Source organism: Pongo abelii, chromosome 17 (genome assembly GCF_028885655.2).
Source record: "Pongo abelii isolate AG06213 chromosome 17, NHGRI_mPonAbe1-v2.0_pri, whole genome shotgun sequence".
NCBI classification, from domain to species: Eukaryota; Metazoa; Chordata; class Mammalia; order Primates; family Hominidae; genus Pongo; species Pongo abelii.
Genome location: NC_072002.2, coordinates 46,129,326 through 46,148,877, shown reverse-complemented (window position 1 = coordinate 46,148,877; position 19,552 = coordinate 46,129,326). Strand labels below are relative to the sequence as shown.

Genomic DNA, 19,552 nt, shown 5'->3' with positions numbered 1-19,552 from the left:
CAGCATGCACCGGCTAATTTTTTGTATTTTTAGTAGAGACGGGGTTTCACTGTGTTAGCCAGGATGGTCTCAATCTCCTGACCTTGTAATCCGCCCACCTTGGCCTCCCAAAGTGCTGGGAACTCTTTTAATTGGATGTTATTTCCTTTCTTCTTACTGGATGATTTTTATGGTAGTAATCCTATACGTGTAGTGGTGACATAGGTAACATACTCATGAAAATGGTGATGGGTGGTGTGTGCTGAGAGGTGGGTATTGCTGAACTACCCATATTCTGTCCGCATTTAACCCTTGCTTAATTGTGATGCCTGTAAAGAATTTTGTAGGGCAATAAAAAAAACTTATGGACTTACCCATGTGCCAGTTTCTGGTTGTCAAGAGATAAGGCTCAAACTTTGTTTTTTAGTTCCAGTACCATTAATAGAATGTGGGCAACTCATTATGCCATCTTTCTATTATATTAATATTCTGAAAGTATCCATACCAGGTTCTCTTTTAGATGCAGCCTATATGTTTGATAATATTTCCTTATTTCTTTCTGTGTCAGTACTATACTGTTGCTTTATCATTTTTTTTTAAATCTGGCAAGCCAAGTCCCTTTTATAATCTTTAATTTTTCTTCATTTTTCTTAATGCTTGTGGCATTTTCGTCCAAGCTTTTCAAGTTCCCACAATAATAATTTTGATTAGAATTGCATTGGTAAAGCCTAGGAGTTAAAAAGCTGATGATGAATTGAAATGAGTCAGGATTCAAATGTTATTTTAGGGCTATTCACCATTATTGTTTAAAAGTCTTGAACAAATGAACATTTTGTTTGGAATTACATATGTAAAAATTTGTTAGAGCTTACTTTCAGATGGGAAGATTCTGATCTATGTAGTCAAAATAAATCAGTGTAAGACACCAAAATATACTGTTTTTAATGATTCTGCTAGCTGCTAGCTTATGATTTTTTTCTCTCCTCCCCCACCCCCCCCCCCCTTTTTTTTTTTCTGGAGACAGGATCGCTCTGTCACCCAGGCTGAAGTGTGTGGTATGATCTCTGATCACTGCAGCCTTGGCTTCCTGGACTCAAGTGTTCTTCCTGAATAGCTGGGACTACAGGTGGATGCCACCACACCTCGCTAATTTTTTTGTGTTTTTTTGTAGGGACGGGTTTCACTACGATGCCCAGGCTGGTCTCAAACTCCTAAGCTCAAGCGATCCACCCACCTCTGCTTCCCAAAGTGCTGCGATTATAGGCATGAGCAACCGTGCCCAGCACCTATGATTTTCAATAAGCCATATCATTTAAATATTCTTCAGTTATTAAGATTGTTAAATGTACAGATGGTTTTTAAATGCAGTGCTTCTCAAATAACATATTCCTATGAATAGAGGTTTACTTTTACATTGTTTAAGCCTCATCCCTAATTATCTGGCCTTCATTTTCTAAGTGAAAGTTTTTTCACTTAGGAAGGAAGCTTAAACCAGATATCTTCTTGGATTTTTAACTCTGTTGAACTTAACAGTCTTTATATTTACATTCATCTGGTTTTTGATATTGCTAGGTCTGTATTTAACTTTGCTTCTTGCATATCACAATTTTAGAAAAATTTTGTTATAGAGGCAGTTCTTGAAGAGGGTATTTTAGAGCAGAGGGCCTCTTATTCTACATAACAAAAATGGTGTTTGGTTGATGAAACAAAATTTGTAAAGTGAAAAACAAAAAAATCAGTAGATCCATACCCTAAACATTTTACCTTAATTTAAAACATACTGATGTACATTTATTCACCATTTCTAGGGGGGTAGGTTTATAGCAGAGACCTTTTCTATGAGTGCTGGTATGGGTTTCCTGGTAGGAGTTTCATCTTGTTTCATGCATTAAACTACATCCATAAGTTGCACTTTAAGTTTCCAGTTTTGGTTTCTTCAGAGTGAGAATCTAGACAGTTTGTCAAGTAATCTAAACACTATGTATGTCTAGATTTTAATCTACAGATAAAAGCTATACTTTCAGCTACAGATGAAAGCAGTTTACACAATACTTAATTTATGTGAACAAGTTTGGGAATAGATAGTGACTCTTGAAAGGAGAATATGATGGGCATTATAGAAAGCCTAAAGCCACTGATGTTCAGTTCCATAAACATCACTCAGTATTTTCTAGTAAGAGAATAGGGAAGTTGGTTAGTTCAACAAGGTAGTATGATTATGATGGAAGTCAGCTAATAGACCACTTATTATATTTGGACAGACAATGGAAGACATGAAAACTAGTGAAAAAATTAATAGAATATTCCTGTGCCTAATATGTCAGAAATATTTTATGGAATTTGAGATGTTTAAGGGAATAGTAGAAGTAGTTACCCATCTATACTGTATGATGAAATAATCTGTAACAATATATATTTATCAAACAAGGGTGAGAATGAAAGTTACTGTAGCTCATTGAGAGAAGATAAAAATAAGAGTCATTTGCATACTACTGTGTGTATAGCATACTGAACTCAAAACAGTGAGCTATGTGGATTAGAAATCTTTCCCCCTAAATCTTTTTTTAAATACAATTGTTTCTGTTAGGAATAATTTTAACATGTAGAGAAGCAGAGAAAAGAGCAAACTCCTTTAATTTCTTACTGTACAAGCACTATTATATGTATGTATCATTCAACTAGACCATTTGATTTGTGTCTAGTCATTTTCTGTTACAGGCAAAGCCACAATGAATAATCCTAAGCATGTCATTTTGTACTCATACATGTATATCTTTAGGATAAATTAGAAGTGAGGTAGTGAGTTCTTGGTCTTGTTTTCCATTTATATTTGACGCTATCACAAATATCAACGATTTAAAAGGACTTTCAGCAACTGAGCATTTGAAGTAAAGGCTAAATGTACTTGTTCTTTTTTTTTTTTTTTTTTGAGACGGAGTCTTGCTCTGTCACCCAGGCTGGAGTGCAGTGGCGCAACCTTGGCTCACTGCAACCTCCACCTCCCAGGTTCAAGTAATTCTCTTGCCTCAGCCTCCTGAGTAGCTGGGATTACAGGTGCGCACCACCATGCCTGGCTAATTTTTGCATTTTTAGTAGAGACGGGGCTTCACCATGTTGGTCAGGCTGGTCTCAAACTCCTGACCTCGTGATCTGCCCACCTCCCAAAGTGCTGGGATTACAGGCGTGAGCCACTGCCCCCAGCCTTGTTCTTCTTAAAGAGTCAAAATAGTATATTTAGTAAACCTGTGTTCTGAAGGTACATGTGATCCTATACATAGTTGGTACCACTGGTCTTTTTATGTGTTCTATCACTGTTACCATTTTACCAATGCTGTAACCTTCTTGATGGTATCTAGGTGTCTGTATGTATTTTAGTGTGTTTTTACACACTAAATACTCTATTTCACTTTTTATTAATGCAGCTGTGTTGGATGTAATAACAAAATTAATAATTCCTCCACAAGTTTTAGCTCGACTATAAGCTTGACACTGACTAATCAGTACAGAGAGTCAGTGTCTTCAGTATAATGCTATGTCTAGCTTATTTTTTTATCCTATTAAATCTATGTGCGGGATTTCTACATTAATCCCTTGTTTTCTCATTTATTTTTAAAGCTTCTAATGTCCCCAAATTTCATCTGATTTTTTTTCTTTTTAAGAATATGGCCATAATGAAGTCCCACTCACATTTAGATTCAAAAACATATTTTCACTGGAATTTCATGAAGTGACTGCCAGCTATAACTTTATTAGAACATTTCACTCATATTGTTACCTTTATCTTCCTGCTTGCTTAGATGTTAGTGTAGTTGTGACATTTAAATATCTGTTTTTTGTTTGTTTGTTTGTTTTTTGAGATGTGGTCTCACTCTGTCACCCAGGCTGGAGTGCAGTGGCACGATCTTGGCTCACTGCAACCTCTGCTTCCTGGGCTCAAGCAGTCCTCCCACCACAGCCTCCCCAATAGCTGGAACCACAGATGTGTGGCTCATTTTTTGTAGTTTTGGTAGAAACAGGGTTTCACCATGTTGCCCAGGCTGGTTTTGAACTCCTGAGCTCAAGGGATCCACCAACTCTGGGATCCACCAACTCTGGCCTCCCAAAGTGTTGGGATTACAGGCATCAGCCACTGTGCCCAGCCAGTATACTTAAAGATCTTTTAAATGCAGATAACTTACTGTATGATTTCATTAGCCCAAATTTCCATCTCTTTAAGCACAAGTCCACAATCCCTCATCTGAAATATTGAGGCCACATGTGTGTTGGAAATCAATTTAAAAATTTTTTTTAGAAGTGTGTGTGTGAAGTTATGTAAACCCCATTGCTTTGTGGCAGCACCTAGTAATCAAACACATTAATATTTCTTGCATGAACTATATTAATATCACACTAAATGGGAAAGACTATAAAAAGCCTCTATTAGGTCAGGTTTTGCCCCCACATGAGTTACTAAAAGCCTGAGGTTGGAGTTTTTTGGATTTTAAAATTATGGATATGGAATCATAGATCTGCCCATTCTTTCACTTTAAAACCCGTGGTAAATCTAGCATATCTTTTCATCTTGATGATATAGACATAAGTAGTTGAGCTGCTTCTTTAGTTGACAGTTATAAGGGTTATAAAACTGATATTTACTTCATATAGCCATGTTAAATTATTTTCAACTTTTCTGGTCCATAATCTACCAAGTTGTGAAAGTTTTGACGTGTTAGCCCTCTTGTGTACTGATGGTATACCTTTAATTCATAAGTCTAGAATCACTACTGAATGGCAGAGTAACATTCTTCTGTCTCATCATATTTTCTAAAATGGAGTCATTAACTGCCACATATTCAGGGAGATACCAAAGAATTAATGAAATACTTGTAAACCTTTAGTAAAAAAAAAAAAAAAAAAAAAAGCATCTTAAAGTGTTATTCATTTGAGGTTCAAAACTTTTCACAGACAAATAATAATATTTTTTCCCTCCAATGCAGGTGTTCTTTATACATTTTCCTACAGGGCTTCTCTGTGGAGAAATCCGAAAAGCATATGTAGAATTTGTCAATGTCAGCAAATGTCCACTTACTGGATTGAAGGTTGTTTCTAAACGTCCAGAGTTCTTTACTTTTGGTGGTAATACTGCTGTTCTAACACCACTAAGTCCCTCAGCTTCTGAGAATTGTAGTGCTTACAAGACTGTTGTGACAGATGCTACCTCTGTGTGTACAGCACTCATATCATCAGCTTCTTCTGTAGACTTTGGGATTGGCACAGGAAGTCAACCAGAGGTGATTCCTGTTCCCCTTCCTGACACTGTTCTTCTACCCGGAGCCTCAGTGCAGCTGCCAATGTGGTTACGTGGGCCTGATGAAGAAGGTGTCCATGAAATTAACTTTTTGTTTTACTATGAAAGTGTGAAAAAGCAGCCAAAAATACGGTTAGTATTATAAAATTTAACATCTATGTTCAATGTATATGCACATATTCAGATAAACATTTTGATATTTACTAACGTTAAGAAATTACTCCTTTCCAGATTACGCAGGATATTTATATCTGAAATTGTCTCAAATAGAACTGTAAGTTCTAGGTACCCAAAAATGGAAAAATAAAATTTAATGGCACACATTTTTTGGTTGCTTCTCTCTGTAAACTTCTCAATTGTTTGATACGATTAAGTACTGTGGACAGAGCTATCACATGATAATGAAATTAACAGGTACCATGTATTAAAATAGGGCGTCATTTGTGTATGAAGACAACCTGCCTGGATGTCTCAGTCATCCTTTTTTAAGAAAATTGTTTTGTTTCACCTTTTCCCTAGTGTTCCACCTTGCCCCACAAGAATGTATGAAAAACAGTACATATTTACAGAAGAGATGATTATGATGGTGTTACAATAGATGATCACTGAAGAAATCAAAGCTAACTGGCTCATCCCGGATCTATGACCTATATTTTGTTCAACAGAATATTTTCTTTTGATACCTCCATTGTCATTTTTACAAAATTAACTAGGAATAACTTGGGAGGCTGAGGCAGGAGATTATCTTGAGCCCAGGAAGTCAAGGCTTCAGAGAGGCATGATTATACCGTTGTCCTCCAGCTTGGGTAACAGAGCAAGGCTCTGTCTCAAACAAAAAAAAAAAAAAAAAGATTTTAGCATTTGAATATCAAGGGAGGGATATGCAAGAGAGTAGTGGGTATTATTCCAGAGAGTGGCTGTATATATTTAATTTGTAAAGATTTACAGATTAGAGAACATAAACTGAATGTAGTTAGTTCAGCCACACTGTAAAATTTTTGTAAAAGAAGTAAAGAGGAAGAAACCTTTGAAATGTAAAGCTTATATATGGTGAGGAGTTTTGAATACCAGGTTAAAGTTTGAACTTTATTTGGTAGTCATTCAGTAGCTTCAGAACCACTATTAGAAGCAAGGCTGGGCGCAGTGGCTCACACCTATAATCCCAGCACTTTGGGAGGCTGAGGTGGGCGGATCACTTAAGGTCAGGAGTTCGAGACCAGCCTGACCAATATGGCTGATGAAGATGGTGAATATGATTGATTTTTGGGGGGAGACCACCAAAGTACAGCACATTAACCCTAAATATCCTAGAAAGCAGACACCATATGATGAAGATGATGAATATGGTGAAACCCCATCTCTACTAAAAATACAAAAATTATAGGGTGTGGTGGTACACGCCTGTAATCCTAGCTACTCAGGAGACTGAGGCATAAGAATTGCTTGATCTGGGAGGCAGAGGTTGCAGTGAGCTGAGATCACCCCACTGCACTCCCACCTGGGTGACAAAGCAAGACTCCGTCTCAAAAAAAAAAAGAAGCACAATCAGAACATTACCATATGAAGATTATTTTTATGTGTTACACAGATGAATTTGATAAGCAGGGCAAAAACTTAGGGAGACTAGTAGTTTCCTTCCAAATTGGATAGAAAGAATTGAACTGAAGTTAGGCTAACTATGTAATTTTACTTAATGTATTCTGTGGATTTTTAGAGTATAAATGGTCCTGAGAGTGATCAGTTTTTAAAATCTTTATTTGGAATTAGATAATTATAACATAGAGACTCTGAGATTAAATGTGCTTTTTTTTTTTTTTTAACTTCAGGCACAGAATATTAAGACACACTGCAATTATTTGTACCAGTCGGTCTTTAAATGTACGGGCCACTGTCTGCAGAAGTAATTCTCTTGAAAATGAAGAAGGCAGAGGAGGCAATATACTAGTCTTTGTGGATGTGGAAAATACCAATACTGTAAGTTGGTTTAAAACTGAATTTTGTTTTTAATTATATTTGAAGTGTTTCCCTTGTTTTTAGTAGTGGTTTTTGTTTTCCTTTACAAGACAGCATAAGCTAGGGATTTTAGGAATGTTCATGTAGAATAGTATGAAATCATCTTAATTCTTCATTAGATTTGTGATTTTATCCCTTAGTCTCTCTTCAAATAAAAAGATCTTCTGATATTAATATGGTACACACTGATATGCTATATAGTTCCATTAATTCATTCTAAAAGATCTCATAAAATGCTTTCTAGGTCTCACCATTGAGATCCATTGGTGTTACTAAATTGTGAGGTTCTGTTAATATATCACATTCAATATTAACTTGGTAATCTTCACTTGCACATTTCTAGCGGTGCCATTTCCTTTATATAGTAAATTTCTGAAATATTGCTATTCCTGTTTATGCACTCTAATATAAAAATGAATATTTTTTTTTCTTTTTTCTTTATAGACAGGTTCTCATTCTGTCACCCGGGTTGCTCACTGCAACCTCCACCTCCTGGGTTCAAGTGGTTCTTGTGCCTCAGCCTCCCAAGTAGCTGGGATTACAGGCACATGCCACCACGCCTGGCTCATTTTTTGTATTTTTAGTAGAGACGGTTTCGCCATGTTGGCCAGGCTGTAAAAATGAATATTCTTTTTTTTTTTTTTGAGATGGAGTCTTGCTCTGTTGCCCAGACTGGAGTGCAGTGGCACGATCTCTGCTCACTGCAAGCTCCACCTCCCGGGTTCATGCCATTCTCCTGCCTCAGCCTCCCCAGTAGCTGGGACCACAGGCGCCCACCACGCCTGGCTAATTTTTTTGTATTTTTAGTAGAGACAGGGTTTCACCGTGTTAGCCAGGATGGTCTCGATCTCCTGACCTCGTCATCCGCCCACCTCGTCCTCCCCAAGTGCTGGGATTACAGACATGAGCCACCGTGTCTGGCCAAAAATGAATATTCTCAAAGATGAGAGTGTGATCTCTCATGTTTGAAATAGGACTCTTAGCATTAGATTGATTCAGTTCATGTACTTATTTGAAATGTTACTTAATTCTGTAATGTTCTTTACTTTTAACTTCATAAATTTGTAAGGTGTCTGCTTTCTAGGATATTTAGGGCTAATGTGCTGTACTTTGGTGATCTCCCCCCAAAAATCAATATTTTTATAGTAAGAGAGAATATTTTAATAATTTCAGATTAGCTTTTATTCAGGAGAATTAAAAAAATACATGCTACTTAAATAATTTCATGTGTACTGACCATATATTAGGATTCTGTTATGTGAGTTTTTGTTGCTTGTTTTTTTGCCTCATAAGGATGAGATATCTCAGAAAGAGTAGAGAAATAAAAAGAAAATGCCATAATTTTGATTAAAAATTGACAATTTTTTATCTTTTAAATACTACTAATAGCTCATTGTGATAGGCTTTAATAACTCAGTGGCTTTCAGTATTTTAAAATTTACCACTGAGTATGCATTATAGTCAAAAATACTTCTTGGACAAAATGTTGATGTCTCTGAAAGTGTTTAGAAAGGGATTTAAATAAGTTAAGTTTTTGGAAATGTATATTGTAATTGCATCTTATGTTAATTGACATTGACTTTGGTAGCAGTGTCTGAATTTTGTTCTCATCGGAACATTCTGATTTAGTGCTTCTAAATCCTGAATGACTCTCCTATCTTTTTTTTTTTTTTGACAGAGTGAAGCAGGCGTTAAGGAATTCCATATAGTGCAAGTATCAAGTAGTAGCAAACACTGGAAGTTACAGAAATCTGTAAATCTTTCTGAAAACAAAGGTTTGTATGTTTTTCCTGCTACATAATAAATGTTGAAACTTCATTACTTGGTTTTCCAGAATAGTACCAGAATGTCTTAAGATTATTAGGATTAACTTTTTTAAGCATTAAATTGTGATTTCATTAGTTTACGTAACTGTAAATCAAATTACCTATCTTGATCCAGTCTTTCCCATTTTTTTAATTCCCTCCCACATCTTTTATACTTATATTTTCTTCTTTTTGTTTTTTATTGTAAAATCAGTGCTTGGGTACATGATTACTGTCAAAAATTCAACCAGGACTGGGCGTGGTGGCTCACGCCTGTAATTCCTGCACTTTGGGAGGCTGAGGCGGGCGGATCACTTGAGGTCAGCAGTTTGAAACCAGCCTGGCCAACATGGTGAAACCCTGTGTCTACTAAAGTTACAAAAATTAGCTGGGCGTGGTGGCAGGCGCCTGTAATCCCAGCTACTCAGGAGGCTGAGGCAGGAGAATTGCCTGAAACTGGGAGGCAGAGGGTGCAGTGAGCTGAGATCATGCCACTGCATCCAGCCTGGGCAACAGAGTAAGACTCTGTCTCAAAAAACAAAACAAAACAAACAAAAAAAAAACTTAACTGGTACAAAAATAAATAGACTAGAATATGGAATTTTCTCTTTGTTTCCTTTACCACTGGTGAGTTTATCTGTGAATAGCCATACCTACGTACTGACTGGCTTTTCTGTGAATTGTCATGTTTATATAACATTCAAACAAAAGAATGTGTACCAGAAATGTACTTAAAGTACCATTTTAAAAGTGCCTGCAATTGTGGGAAAACATAGCAGAGTGTGTTCATATAGTAATATTGGTATAAATCATGCATATGAAACATACTGAAAAGAAATGAAGAAATGGTAGAGTGGCAGGATTACAGGCTTTCCAGTCCCTGTGTTCTGATCTTTCAAACTTTCTGTTTATCTGAAATGTCGCATATATGAATACATATATATATACATGTGCACACATGGATATGTATTTTGAGAAAATTGAAATTTATCCTTTTTAAGAGGTCACTTCATTGAGGTAAAAACAAAGATGTTCTTCATTAAACATTATTTATAATTATGAATTATTTTCCATTTTGACCAAGGAAGTCTAAATAATGAATTGGGTTTTATCATGTGATGAACTGAGAAACATCTTTGAAATTTCCCTTTTTCTTCCTAGAAGCCAAACTTGCCAGTAGGGAGAAGGGAAAATTTTGCGTTAAGGCAGTAAGATGTGAGAAAAAAGAAGGTAAATTCACTTTACTTTTACACTTTACTAAATTGTCATTTTATATTTTATGCCAATGATATGATTAGTTTGTTTTCCCCTGTTTTTTAGCGGCCACACAATCCTCTGAAAAATATACCTTTGCAGATATCATCTTTGGAAATGAACAGGTATGCAAGTAAGCATAGTAGTGTTTGATGTTAAGTCATAGTTATGGCATATCTGGGTATTTTTGTCAAGGCTTATTGCAGTAATTCCCAAACTTTTTTTTGGGGGGAGACAAGGTCTTGCTCTGTCACCCAGGAGTACGGTGGCGTGATCACAGCTAACTGCAGCCTCGACCTCCCAGGATCAAGTGATCCTCCCACTTCAGCCTCCCGAGTAGCTGGGACTACAGGCATCAACCATCACACCTGGCTAGTTTTTTTTTATTTTTTATAGAGACCAGGGTCTCACTGTGTTGCCCAGGCTTGTCTCCAGCTCCTGAGCTCAAGTGATCTGCCTGCCTCGACCTCCCAAAGTGCTAGAATTACAGGTGTGAGTCACTGCACCCAGCCTCCTCAGACTCTTTGGAGGATAAACATCTGAACTTTATTGAGTTTTGCAACCTGCCTTCAGTCCCCAAAACAAACCAAAAATGCTTATGGACTATACCATTTTAAGTAGTTATTTAACATTAACTTTCTTTTGAAAATATCATATGAAATAAGTATAGTTCTTGGGATTTTTTTTTAAAAAAGCAAGATTATATGAGGGAGCTTTTCTATTAGGGAAAGTGGTCACAATGGGATATATAGACAATAACCCTCTGAATTTTGGTATACTGTATCATATCATATCATATTCTGAGACCCAGATAATAAGGTAGATACATAAGACTCCTTGTGATTTTAAAGCTATTACTCTCTAGGGCAGTGATATTCCATCCTAATTATGTATAAGAGTTACGTAGAGGGCCAGATGTGGTGGCTCATGCCTGTAATTCCAGCACTTTGGGAGGCTGAGGCAGGAGGATTGCTTGAGGCCAGGAGTTCAAGACCAGACTGGGTGTCAGAGACCAAGACAAGACCCTGTCTCTTTAAAAAAAAAAAAAAAAAAAAAGAGCCTCCTAGAACAGTGGTATTCAAAGTTTCAAAATGTGTCCATGTAAATTATCAGAAATCTTGTTAATATGCAAATTCTGATTCCACAGGTCTTGGGTAGAACCTGAGGTTCTAAATTGTTATAAGCTCCTAGGTGAGGTTGACATTGTTAGCCTGCAGACCATAATTGGACCTAGGTTTTGTAAAAATACAGGCTTTACCTCCCCTACCTCTAAAGCTCTGATTATATCTTGGGTGGACTTTGGGAGTATGCATTTTAAGCTATCCCTGAAGATAATCTGAAGTAGTGACCTGCTTTGAAAAATGCTGAATCTGGGGTGTAAAAGTTCATATAATTGTGTGCTATTAGTGGGATGATTTATTCTTTCTGCTTGTCTCCTCCATAATTCTAAACATCCTTATATTTTTGTACTTCTTTTATCATTTGCTTTCATCTGACTCATCATTATCTTTTTACCATTTGAGGAAACAGCTATTTAGAAATATCTCCAAGTTTCAAAAGCTCAGTAATTTCAAAATATGCATTACTTTCAGAGATACTGTGCTTCCTGAATGGTTAAATTTAGTTTTCAAGACTTTAGTTATTTTTTTTTAAATTTCTTTAAAAACTTAAAATCCCAGAAACATCAGCAGGACTCTTGTATTGTAATTTTTATTGTATTTGTTGTTAAATAATTTAGTGTAAGAGCACTGGTGAAAGCAGAAAGAAACACATTTTTCATTTTGATGAACCTGGTTGAATAAATAGAACTTGCCAAGCACTGCAGATTAATGAGAAAACTACGGGGACAGTGTTTTACAAGAAGTTCACTCATAAGGAGAAAATGTATACATTTATTCATATTTAATACTTATTTAATAATTAACTTGAAGTTTAACATCTACATGATATATACATAGCCTGTAATACAGGAAACTGTAAATATAAAGATGTTATTATGTGGCATAATATTCATTAGTTAAGGGAAATCCTGTAATTGAGTCCATTTAAAATTCTTATCTCATACTTTAATTGTTTAAGCATGAAAGCCAAGTTAATGCTAATAATTCTATTTGCATTCTGCTTCATTGGATATTGCCTGGGATTTAAATGAGAAATATTTCTGTCATTTTAAAATACGGATTTTCAACATTTTATTTTTATTTTCTTGGTGATACCCATTCATTCTCCCTAGATACTTGGAAGGTCGAAGCTAATGTTATGGGAGCGTAGTTTAATTATTTTGGGGTGACGGCTTTAAGATTCAGGGTAACTTGCAGCTGGGTGCAGTGTCTCACACCTGCAATCCCAGCATTTTGGGAGGCCGAGGCAGGCGAACGCTTGAGCTCAGTAGTTCAAGACCACCCTGGGTAACATGGCAAAACTGGCAAAACCCTGTCTCTACAAAAATTGGGTGGGAGTGGTGGCACGCACCTGTAACCTAGCTACTCGGGAGGCTGAGCTGGGAACATTGCTTGGGCCCAGGAGGTAGAGGTTGCAGTGAGCTGAGATTGCACCACTGCACTCCAGCCTGGATGACAGAGTAAGACCCTGTATCAAAAAAAAAAAAAAAAAAAAAAAGATTTAGGGTAATTTGTACCAAATCTTTGAATGTTCAAGTGGCCTCCCTGTATTCAATTACATTGACAAGAATTATTGAATAAGTATTTTGGGTATATATAAGGTATAGAAATATAAATTTTGGCAGGATATATTTAATTAAAACTGAGTTATACAAAATAAATTTTGACAACATAATTAAAAGCATTTATGAACACAAGTGATTTTCTTTTAACAGATAATAAGTTCAGCAAGCCCATGTGCAGATTTCTTTTATCGAAGTTTATCTTCTGAATTGAAAAAACCACAAGCTCACTTGCCTGTGCATACAGAAAAACAGTCAACAGAGGATGCTGTGAGATTGATTCAAAAATGCAGTGAGGTAGATTTGAATATTGTCATATTATGGAAGGTATGTGCTACTAAATTATTTCAGCAAGCCTCACTTGTAGATACTTGAGTCTTAAGCTGAAGCACAAACGTATATTACTATTTATATTTTTTATGCTTATCTTTTCTAGTTTCAATATTGAAACTTTAACAGTTACATTTTTTTTTTTGGCCTAAAAAAAGAATTCATTCAAATTAGATAACATTCTTCTGTGTTACTGTTATTTCTGTGTGTTACTGAGAATATTGTAGACATGATAAGCTCTGAAAGCAGGTGTTATTAAACTGTTTGGGGCATTTCCAAACATTCTACAGAGGGAAAAATAGCACCATGAACCTCTGGAAATCCACTACCTTGGCTCCAAAAACCATTAATTTTTTGTTATTCATATTTCATATAATCCATTTACCTTCTCTTCTCTTTTATTGTTAATTTTTTTGCTGTAGTATTTTTAAAATGACATATTTCATCTGTAAATGCTTCTGTATGTACTTTTAACAGATGAAGACTTTTTTGTTTAATATAACTGCACAGTATTATCTTTCCCCACCAAATTAATAATTCTTAATTATCTAATTGATGGTCTGTGTTCAGTTTTTTCCAGCTTATTTAAATATACTATTTTACCCTGTTAAAAAAAAAAATCAGATCCAAATAAAGTTCACACATGGCGAACAGAATGAGATTATTTAGACATTAGTATTCCCTAAAGTTAACTGAGCTATACTGCAAAGGAGTCTTAATTCTTACATTACACCCTTTTGTATCATATGCATGTACTACCTATTTTTAAAAATGATTCTGCAGTAAAATTAAGGATCTTGTCCAAGAATAATCACCTGAACTTTGTGACAAGGTTTTGATTTTGTGTTGTTTGATACAAGAGACATGTTCATACTAGGTGATCAATACATGTATTTTAAATTGACTCAGAAGTTTTTATGAAGTGTTTTTTTTTTAAGCATGTTTTTAAATAAACATTTTTTTGAAACCAAGCTGACTTTGCATGTTTCAAATGAAATCTACTAAGTAAATTGATACTTTTGTTGATTATAGAAGTCATTTTATGTTAAAAAGATCAGTTATACGTTATTGGCAAAATCAAATTCTTCTGAACTTTAGAATCATATTATATAAGTGTGTAAAGATCTTTGGCATTTGTGTCTTCATTCAACAGGTTTATGCCATGTAGCAATCCATAATATTTCTGAGACAAGGTTTTGTGTAATGTATTTTGTACTCATTGTTAAGTGCGTGGTATTCTTTGATGAGGGGAAAAGTGTTATCTTTTAAGAAATGGCCTTGAACCTAAGGCCCACTGCTAGTATCACTAATCCCATAAAGAAGAAAGTTATCTAAGATTGTGATGCTCCTTGGCTGGGAAATGGAAGTTTGAATACATTAAATAATGGATTATTAAGTTTGGTAGCGGCTAGTACCTTGGTAAGTTTATAATTTACTCAATGGAGAAAGTGGTAGATTTGTTTGTTTTAGTTAGAGTTCTGGATAATGTAAAAATGATTCATTAGATTAAAGAAAACTTGAAAAGTCATTAAAGTTGTAGAGTAAGATGCACAGGAAGCATAGGACTCTTGGATAAAATATGATTCAGGAGAAAACCAAGAGCTTGAACATTTTTGTGAAAAAAAAAGTAGTTGAAAAAGGGACATAATACAACTCCTAAACAATTTTAATCAAAAAATAAAGGTTAGTTTTAAAAATCTAAGGTTTTGCGCAAGCAGGAGGATGCATTGTAGAATTAGCCATGGCTATGGGTGACTGTCGCTCAATGCCGTAACATCATCAGAAAAGACACCTGACAAGTCTCAGACCCTTATCTGTCAGCTCTTATTCCTTCTTGATTAAACATTACCCTATCAGGTGTTTAACTTCTCCTGACTTTCTGGGTTTTGCAAATATAGATGCTGAGCAGGTCCTGCGCCATCCTATGCCTTACTGCAGCACTACTCAAAGTTTGTTCTGTGGATGGCAAACTGTCAGTAGTCCATTATAAGTACAGAAATTGAAAGTAAATAAGAAGAAACTTTGATAGCATTTTGACTGAGTAATTTTATGTTTTTTGAACCTTATAGTAAAAATATTGGGCCTGTCAAGAAAATTAAGCCTTTGTGTTTGCACATAATGTGATAATGACAGTAGATCAGAGCCATTTATAGATTATATTTTCCCCAGCACAGAAGCAACTCAAGAGAGAGAAGAGTTATAAACTGGAACAAGTATTTTAATATAGATAAAGTCAGCTCACTATATTGGAAGAAAAAAGCCTTTTTTAAAGCATATATATTTATATTTACAAACATAACATTTCCACTTACAGGATTTATGATTGTACTCAGTGATTTTGCTCAGCTATGTGATAAACCCTAGGACATTTCAGAAGCTAGACTGTAAGAATAAGCCTTTTAGCTGTATATTGGTAGTTCAGTAAAGAAAACAGCTTGTGTTATAGCACAGTTCTTTTAAAGTAGTTTCTTAAGAATTCTAAAGAATGTTGGAAAGGATTTCATGATGTATCGCTCTCAAATATCCAGGCCAACTGTGTTATATTGAGGTGAAAAGATTTGTTTTTTGGACAGATATTTTATTGATTGAATGAATAACTAAAAGTAGAAATGGTGACATTGCCAGGAGTGTCAATAATTGATAGACATTGGCCATAATATTTCCACTTTCTATCAAGTATTGGGTTGGTTACTTTAGAGGTTACTGTCAAGCACGGTAACGTTTTTGTACTTTGCATTTTTTAGGCATACGTTGTGGAAGACAGTAAACAGCTTATTTTGGAAGGTCAACATCATGTTATTCTTCGCACTATAGGAAAAGAAGCCTTTTCATATCCTCAGAAACAGGTGATAACATAGTTTGCTTTGGAGCTTTCTGGTGAACTTGTGGGGTTTTTTTGTTGTTTGGTTGGTTGGCTTTTGTGTTTTTGAAGGGGTCTGGTTTGTTCAGGTTTTGTTTTTTGTTTTTTTTGTTGTTGTTGTTGTTGTTGTTTTTTGAGACTGGATCTCATTCTGTCACCCAGGCTGGTGTGCAGTGGCACAATCATGGCTCACTGTAGCCTTGATCTCCCCGGGCTCAGGTGATCCTCTGGCCTCAGCCTCTTGAGTAGCTGAGACTATAGGTGTGTGCCACCACACCTGGCTAATTTTTGTGTTTTTTTGTAAAGATGGAGTTTCACCATGTTGCCCAGGCTTGTCTCGAACTCCTGGGCTCAAGTGATCCTCCTGCCTTGGCCTCCCAAAGTGCTGAGATTATAGGTGTGAGCTACCATGCACCGCCATGTTCAGGTTTTTATATTGGTATTTGGGTTGGGTGTTGGTGACAGAAGAATGATTAAAGTTAAAAGTGAACATAAATTGATTTTAAAATTCATTAGCACCTTTATCAGAGTATTAAGATGCAGTTATGGTTTTTGGGGTTTCCTCACATACATTCCATATTGAATCCAGAATTCATAGGTATGAAAAGAATTGATTTTCTTAAGAGTAGAGAAACTATATCTCTATATTTTCTTATTTGTTATAACAGGATATCATTGCAGAGCTCCAAGGGTATATTGTAATATGTAAAAGGTGGCCTCTGGAGTTGTGTAGCAGCTGCTGATAGCATTGAGTGTGCTTTCTTATTTTTCCTAAAATAATACTTAATCTTACTGAAAAATTTTCATAGTAAATATGAATAAAATATAAGCACATTTAGTCTAGTAATTCAAACAATGGCCCTGTATTTTGTTTTTAAATAACAGATCTTAATTTTCAGGGCCCCACCTCCATTATTTTTTTTTATTTCACTGTGGACCTGAAGGCAACCCCTCCCATTAGTTTTGACAACTTTTTATTTTGAAATAATTTTCAAACTTACAGAAAACTTTCAAGAATAGTGTAAAAGACTCCCTTATAACATTCATTAAGGTTACTAGTGGTTGACATTTTGTATTATTTGCTTTGTTGTTATTTACATATGTATTAATTTTTTTCCCTTAATCATTCTTAATTACTCCCAAGTAAATTGCAGGCATCCTGTCACTCTGTTCCTAAATATAATACTTCATTGAGTATTCCTAAGAAGAAAGACAAATCTCTTACATTTAAAAAAAAAAAAAAACTACAACATTATCACATTCAGGAAATTTAACATTGATGCAGTACTCTTATATACAATCCATATTCAAATGCTGTCAAAGGTTTTAATTCCATCCATGTAACTATTTGCTCTTTTCTAGCCAGGATCCAGTTCAGGATCATGCTTTGCATTCAGTTGTTATATCTCTTCAGTCTCTTTTAATCTGAAACAGTTTCTTAGCCTTTATTTGTTGATTATGACATTGACATTTTTGAAGAGCTTGGGCCAGTTGTTTTTTTTTTTTTTTTTTTTTGAGATGGAGTCTCGCTGTTGCCAGGCTGGAGTGCAGTGGCCACCCACCACCTCACCCGGCTAATTTTTTTTGTATTTTTAGTAGAAACGGGGTTTTACCATGTTAGCCAGGATGGTCTCGATCTCCTGACCTCGTGATCCGCCCGCCTCAGCCTCCCAAAGTGCTGGGATTACAGGCGTGAGCCACCGCGCCTGGCCTGTTTTCTAGAATAATACCTCTTTGGGTTTTTCTCATGTCTCCTCATGATTAGATTAAGTTTATACTAAGTGATGTGTTGCATAAGAAAGTGCATGATGTTAATTTGCCTCATTATCAGTGTTGGATCATTTAAGGTGGTGCCATGTTTCTTCACAGTCAAGTTACTGTTTTTCCTTTCATAATAGTAAGCAATTTGTGCGGAGATAATTTGAGGTGGTATAAATGGTTTCTTTCTTTTTTTTTTTTTTGAGACAGAGTCTCACTCTGTCACCAGGCTTGAGTGCAGTGGCACAATCTCGGCTCACTGCAAGGTTGCAGGTATTCTTTTAAGGCCATTGTTCACGTGCTTTCCTCCTGACAGGTGGTATATAGAAATGTATTCAGTATAATTTAGAAGTCTCAAATAAATAGCTTGTATTTTTTTGGTGACTTGAATATATTAAACAATAATACATTTTTGAACTTTTTACTGAAGTGTACTATAAGTACAGAAAAGTAAATAGCTTATTTGATTTTCATAAACTGAGGAACACTCCAAACCAGGACCCAGATCAAGAAATAGAACCTAACCAGCACCCCAGAAGTTCTGCGTTTGTTCCTTTCCAATCAGAAATCTTTCTCTTCCAGACCAAACTTATAGTCACTTCTTTCTGACTTACAAGTCAAAAGCATAACTACTTCTTTTGAATTTATGTAAATAGTCATACAGTATATACCTCGGCTTCTTTTATTCAACTTCTATGTTTGTGAAATTTATCCATATTGTTTGGTATACTTGTAGGTTTTTTTATTCGCAACAAAAATTTCACCTTAAAACTTATTATTCTCCAATAAAAGGAGCCAGGGTTCCTTGGAAAAATGGTTGTTTTTAGGGCTGGGGCAGAGAAAATGCAAGATGAGCCAGAAGATTTTATGGTGCCAGAAAGTAAGGAAATGTACCCAAACTGATTGAGAGCATATTGAATTTGTGTTTCTTGCAGGTTACAAAGTGGCTTTTATTCTCCTTTGGTCCTCATACTCTGTAAGCAAGGCAGGTAGAATTACACCCATTTTACAAATGAAACTCTGTGAAATAAGTACAGATATAATATTTCATAATAATTTTCAGTTTTAAAATTGTCTGAGAGAAAATAGAAATCTGTTGATTGAGGATTTGTAATTTATCAGTTTTCACATTGTTCCATCTATCCCCCAGGTAGACTTATTTATTGAGGTTGAATTTGTTTGCTTTATTTACTATTTTACTACAACCTCTTGGGATAGTGCTACCACATAATAAGTACTTGGTAATTATTAAATAAATGAATAAAGAATGCTGAGTTACCAAATTCATTCCACTGCATTAAGAAACCAAAAATATTTTAACCAGATATGAGTGGCTCAATCATACTAATAGTTTGCACACAAATAGATAGTACACAGTAAGTTTTAAGATTGCAACTTTCAACATTGCAGTTCTATAATCAGCATCTTTTAATTTTTGTTCTGCCTTACAAAGGATAAATATAAGGAATGCTATGCACAAAATTATTTTACCAATGTAACAACAAAATCTATTTCCTTTAGCAAATATTCTATTTCCAGAACTTACATGTGTGCTTACGTTATGCATTTACTACATAGGAAGT

The 19,552-nt window shown here is 35.4% G+C and overlaps 1 protein-coding gene across 9 annotated transcripts in view; it reads left to right on the top strand.

Annotated features, from left to right (window-relative positions):
* Positions 1-19,552, top strand: part of TRAPPC8 (trafficking protein particle complex subunit 8) — a 121,073-nt gene that overhangs the window by 80,658 nt on the left and 20,863 nt on the right. For all 9 annotated transcript variants that reach the window (XM_054537767.2, XM_054537765.2, XM_063716876.1 and 6 more), the window contains exons 20-26: positions 4,956-5,398; positions 7,093-7,240; positions 8,958-9,054; positions 10,246-10,314; positions 10,405-10,463; positions 13,175-13,348; positions 16,096-16,197. In XM_054537767.2, the coding sequence (XP_054393742.2) occupies positions 4,956-5,398; positions 7,093-7,240; positions 8,958-9,054; positions 10,246-10,314; positions 10,405-10,463; positions 13,175-13,348; positions 16,096-16,197 (1,092 nt within the window). The remainder of the gene's footprint in view (positions 1-4,955; positions 5,399-7,092; positions 7,241-8,957; positions 9,055-10,245; positions 10,315-10,404; positions 10,464-13,174; positions 13,349-16,095; positions 16,198-19,552) is intronic.